Below are 6,000 nucleotides of genomic sequence, written 5' to 3'. Positions count from 1 at the left end.
TGTAGTGGTCCAGCCTTTGCTCTCTGGCTGCCCCGCCCCTGCTGTCTCATGGCTCCTGAGCCCAGTGGGGCGCGGCCCGTGCCTCTATCTCCCCGACCCCCACTCCTTCTCCATCCTCTGTGAAATCTAGGAGTATCATTAGATCCTCAGAACTAGGCTGGGTGCCTCGACCCTCCAATCGTCTTTCTAGCACCTCGGGACCCTTTCCCAGGCCAGTTTGTCCCCTCCCGGGCAGTCTGCAGCCTCCACCTCCAGTCCCTGGGTCGCAGGAGCTGTCAAGCCCGCGGCAGCTGAACTAGCTACCCCCCCACCCCCCACCCCCCGAGCTCCCGCGTCTCCGCTCCTTCCTTTGTGTGCGCGGGAGCCGAGTTGGGGCGGAGGGGGGAGAAGGGGGAGGTCGCTCTGTCTGTCTCCCGCCGCCTTTGCCCCCGCGGCTCCAAGTGCGGCCGAGGAGGTGGGAACCCAGGGGAGGGTGCGGGGAGTCTGGTGGGGCGGCTCAGGATCGCCTGGGCGCCCGGGGTCCCAGCCGCGCACTGGACGAGCGCGGACGCCAGTAGGGCCCGGCTGGAGCCACCCCCAGGCAGCTCCGGCAGCCCCCAGGGCTCCCCACCTACCCCCCTAGACACCGGGGGAAAAGCGTGCCGAGGCGCGGAGAGGGACGGAAACCACAAATAAATAGCGGCGGCAGTAGCGCGTCATCTGGCGGAGCAGGAAGTGCAGGCAGAGTCCGGGCGGCTGGTGCTTTCGGCGCGTCCCCAGGACTTTGCCATGGGCTGGGGGCCGCGGAGGCTGCGAGCGGCCGGGCGAGGGCAGTGGCCGCGGCGCCCGCACCGAGGCTGAGCGATCAGCGTCGCGCGGGGCGCACGGAGATGGCAGCGTCCAGCAACTCCAGCCTGTCGGGCTCCTCCGTGTCCTCTGGTGAGTTTTCAGCCCGTCGGACGCCGCGGCTGCTGCCCGGGTCTGGCTCCCCGGGATGGAGAGAGCCTACCTGTGGCCATCCCGCACTCTGGCTGCGAGCGGGGGGCAGGCGTCCGGTGTGACACTTGTTTGGTTTGCCAGCACTTCGGGGTCCACAGCACCTCCGCGCCTGACATCTGACAGCGCAGAGGTGGGAGAGCGGTGGCGCCCTTGGTGTGCAGATCTGGGGGTTCTGGGGCTTGGGGCGCAGCGGGGCGAGCGGGGTGGGTTTGCACTTTCAGGCGCAGCTGGCGCTACGCCTGGCGGGGTGCGGAAGGTTAGGGCAAAACTGGGCGCCCCGAAATCTGGTGGTGCTGCACGCCTCTTCCCCCGGATCCCTAAATCCATAGCAGAGGGAGGGCAAACCCTAGCTTCTTGCAGACTTGGTTTTCTTTGTTTGTTTCAGAAATTAGCTTTGTGGAGACGCTCGCTTGGGGCTTGGGTTTCAGATAGCAATAATGAGATGGAGCCTGCCGTTCTGGTCCTGATTGAAGTGTGTTAGGAGAAGAGAGGTCGAGCTTAGCCTTTGACTCTTGGCACGGTTACAAGTGTGTGTGTGTGTGTGTGTGTGTGTGTGTGTGCACGTGCGCGCGCGCTCGCGCGTATCTGTGTGTGAGGTTTTCCTACGTGGCTCCTTAGACATTTCCTTACAATACTCTGTAATTTTACTTTCAAGGCATGCATTTGTTTTCCCTTTTAAGTGTGGCTGAGCCAGAGGAGGGCTGCTTTCAGCTTTTCTATGGTTGATGAGCCAGTCTAATTTGAGAAAAAAATAATAATAATGAAACTGAAGGAGTAGGAATCAATAGAAGCAGCCCCACCGGTTTCTGAGTATGACAGGTTTCTAATCAGAATGATGCATTAGGCAGAATTCCTCTACCTCTCTGGTCATTGAAAACTTTAATAGCAAACCCTGCAGGGGTAGCAGATAAAACATTTAGTGTAGTGAATGGTATTAAGGGTCAGGAAAGGTCTTGAAGTCCTAATAGAAATGCTTAATATAGGATGATTGAATTATGTCCTATTTGCATTATTTTTATTATTCTCCAAAAACTAAACTTCAAGGAAGAAATAGCATTTGAGTGACATGAAACAGCAAACCAGGCTTACAGGGAGCCACATGTGTGTGGCTAATTAAATCATAAATGCAAGGTGAATTTAACTAAGGTGTGATTGTTATATGGTACAAGGTGGCCACTTGAAAGCCATCTGCTATCTTTTCTGGCAGGGTTTAGTTCCAGGGAGAAATACTTCTGTTTTGTGGTCACTGCCATCTAATAATATAAAAGAAGTGTTGTTAGGTGTTCAATATAGTTCAAATTTCTGGTCAAAGCCATTGGGACCGAATACCCGCATCTTATTAAGAGCAGCAACAAGTTGACCGCTTGTGGCTTTAATTCTGAAAACTCAGCAAATGTTACAGTTTATTTTTAGTACCCTCAAACCACTGCTGCTGCTGCTTTTCAATTCATTTTGGTTGACTAACATTGAATTTAAAATACATTGGCAAATGCTTATCCATCTTAGAAAATTGCCTACTCAATGAACTGGTAGGGTGAGGGGTGGCAAAGGGAAAGAAGAATTTGAAGAAAGGGACAAGGAACTGAAACTGTTATGTGATTTACTAGTGGCATAAATTACAGATACTGTGACATCAGAATTTTCAGATGTTGATAAGGCTTAAGAAATTGATTGAAAGTCCTAATTCACTTTTGGGAAACATGCATTCGTTTACAGCAGTACAGCATAAGCTTTCAATGTTGGCAGTTGCTTTGAAAGTAGGGTAAGGATACCTACCATGATTCCCTTTCCTGCTTTAAATTCTGTCGATTTCTAATCCTATGGGGAGCAGGGAAATTGCATGCAAACTGAAATTGAGAACATGGGCATAGATATATTATTTCTTGCGAATCAACCTGACCTGTGAGCTTATATTGCCTAGTTCACCAATTAATCAGGTACTTGTCTTGAAAAAGATGGAATTGTGGTTCTTTGTAACCACACTTACCATTGTGTGGATCATGAATAATTCAGTTGATACAAGCAATTCACACCTGTGAGAGGTGTTGGGCAGGCAAGAACAGAGCCTGTTTCTTTTCTTTTCTTTTTTTTCCATTTGTGGCAGCTGGGTTCTTTCAGGCAAAGCCAAGAATCTGAGAAATTAAGGGATTCCATATGGGTTAGAGTCCTGGCTAGTTGGTTGAAGTCAAGAGCTAACCAATGGATGAAACTGTCTGGTACCAAGTTCAAGTTGTGTCTTGGATCTAAGAAAAGAAAAGAGACTCCATCAATGCATTAGTCATCATTTTCAAGGACTTACTATGTGTCGGACTGTAACTTACAAGTCTCATCTTCAAAAAGATTAAAAGAAGAAAGTAATTCTAGGATTCCTTCTAACTCTGAAGTTCTGAGATCATTGTATTTGAGGTCTAGCTCCATCTTGGACCAGCTGGATATCTTGGGTTGAATTACTTAATTTCTTGAGCCTCAATTTTCTCATCTGTAAATAAGGAATGCTAATATTAAGAGCACTTCATAAGATTTTTGTGTGGACTCAATGATACAATGGTCTAGAATATTTAGCATGGGCTGGTAGTTCTAAAGTGCTTAGTGCAGGGTAACTTTTCATCTTTGAGGGTTGAAGAACTTAGCTCAAGCCATAGATGCAGAAATAAGTCCAACACACATAAAAGCTGCTTCCATCACTTGCTGAATTTGATCCTGAGTTTGGGACTTCCTTAAACAAGCATTTATTGAATGTGTTCCAGGTTTCAGATACGGTTCTGAGTGTTTGGACTGGGAAGACAAATGGAGAACCTTCCCCACAAGTAGTGGCAGATAGGAACAAGTGTAGGTCAACCTGAATCACAGCTTGACCAAATGAACTGTGGAAGAATATGTAAGGAAGGGAAAGGGAGTGATTTACTTCAGTTTGGAGAGGACAGTAGGAGGTGACATGAATTGGGCTTTAAAAAAACAAGTAGCTGGGTAAGGACTCTCGTGCCTCTGTTTCCAGCTACCTGTGAGGTAAAGACGTAGAAAACCACACTTTGAGGCCAGTCCAAGCAAGAAAGGTAGAGAGAGAGCCTCTCTCAACCAATAAGATGGTTATAGGGGCATATGTCTATGGTTCTTTTTTTTTAATTAACTCATCAATTTATTTCCAATTACTGTTTTGTTATCAGGATCAGCAATGAAATCTCGGGGCACATATCAATTTCCTGTCTTCTTTTTTTCCCTTTATTGTCAAAGTGAAGTACGGAGGGGTTACAGTTTCATATGTAAGGCAATGAGTACATTTCTTGTTCAACTTGTTACCTCCTCCCTCATTTTTCCCTCACCTCCTCCTCCCCCTTTTCTCCCCCCTCACCCCCCTGCCCGCCAAGCCTCATGAGTTGTACAGTAGGTTTACACCAAACAATTTTGTAAGTATTGCTTGTGGAATCGTTTGTCTTTTTATCCTTTGTCTCTCAATTTTGGTATTCCCTTTCCCTTCCCTAGTTCTAATGCACTTATATACAGTATCCAGGGTAATAAGATAGATATAGTGATAGCAGGGGTAAATCCACAGGATGGGAATACAAGAGAAAAAAAAGGTACAGTTTCACATGGCATGTTGAAAATAATTACAACAATGATATAACACTTGTTTCCATAACATGGTGCTCATTTCACTTAGCATCATCTTATGTGTTCATAAGGGCATAGCTATTGGGCTATTGTGATCTTCTGCTATGACTAGCCTAAACATGTACTAATTATTCCCTATGAAGGAAACCATAGAGACTGTGGTTCTAACTACAACAGGAGTCCATAGGAGGATCACAGTCTCTGTTCTCCTGGGTCAAAGCATGAAACCATACCTAAAAAAATAATTGAAGAGCTCTGTAATGGCTGCTTTCAATAGGAAAGGTATCAGCTCACACAGAATGTGTTCTCCAAGATGAGTCATGCATCTCTATAAATTCGAAGAATATTTTTCCAAACAAACAGAATTGTGAAATAAAGTTGAAATCTAAGACAATAAACAAAGCCAATTTTATCCATAAAGTACTGAAAACCCACAGAATAAATAAAAGTAACACATTTAGGCAACCTTCAATTTTTATTTTTGATGCTAACTGTGGGCCTGAACTCAGGGCCACATGTTTACCGTTAGCTTTTTCACTCAAGGCTGGTACTCTACTATTTGAGCCACACCTCCACTTCTACCCTTTGGATGGTTTATTGTAGATAAGACTTTTCTGCTCAAGCTGGCTTTGAATTGAGATACTGTGATCTCAGCCTCCTGATTAGTTAGGATTATTGTGTCATTACATTACATTACGTCATTCCCTTTATCATTACATTAAATAAAAACAGCAACCATCAAAAAAAATTGAAGCAAAACAGAGTAGTGACATGGTTGGAGTAGTAGAGCACCTTCCTAACAAGTGTGAGACTCAGAACCCAGACCTATCCCTCAGCCTCCAAAAGTAGGATATTAAGAATGCAGATAGAAGGAAAAGCCTTTTAGGAAGAAAGAAAATGGGGAAGTTCAAGTCCTTCTTTCCCCTTTCTTCAAGTTGCTAATCCTGTGCCTCCTGGGGTGCTGTTCTCTGAACCCTCATTCTATCAGTATACACAATTCACAGAGCTACTAAGTTACCTGTTACTGCTGCTTTTGGTTCAGGCAGCAGATGAATTGTTTCTGAAAACCCTCAGACACTGTTGTCCAGGGCAATGAAGCCCTAGAATAGGAACAGTTGATTTCTGTAGGATTCAGCATGTGGAGAGAGGGCCTAACTGGGGCTAACCCTCTCTTAGAGGTATAGCTTCAGGGAGTTTAAGTTTGGTTGTGTTTGCATAAAGATTCAAAGGGTAATAAATTACTCAGCACTAATCTCAATGTTCTGTGATTTTCCTGCTGCTGTTTAACTATATCACCCAAATGTGCCACTTATTCTGTGTTAGCAACTGGGACATAACAAGTGAAATAATCAGGTTAACATTAATTTAAAAATACATTTTCTGAGAACTCTTCAGAAATTTGCTTCTGGAATA

The 6,000-nt window shown here is 45.7% G+C and overlaps 1 protein-coding gene across 1 annotated transcript in view; it reads left to right on the top strand.

Annotated features, from left to right (window-relative positions):
• Positions 1-505: 505 nt before the first annotated feature.
• Chn2 (chimerin 2) overlaps positions 506-6,000 on the top strand; it is a 312,915-nt gene continuing 307,420 nt past the window's right edge. The window contains exon 1 of the mRNA XM_048339610.1: positions 506-918. Within this exon, the coding sequence (XP_048195567.1) occupies positions 870-918 (49 nt within the window). The 5' untranslated portion in view covers positions 506-869. The remainder of the gene's footprint in view (positions 919-6,000) is intronic.

Source organism: Perognathus longimembris, chromosome 2 (genome assembly GCF_023159225.1).
Source record: "Perognathus longimembris pacificus isolate PPM17 chromosome 2, ASM2315922v1, whole genome shotgun sequence".
NCBI lineage: Eukaryota > Metazoa > Chordata > Mammalia > Rodentia > Heteromyidae > Perognathus > Perognathus longimembris.
Note: the sequence above shows the minus strand (reverse complement) of the source record. Positions and strands in the feature narration are given on the sequence as shown.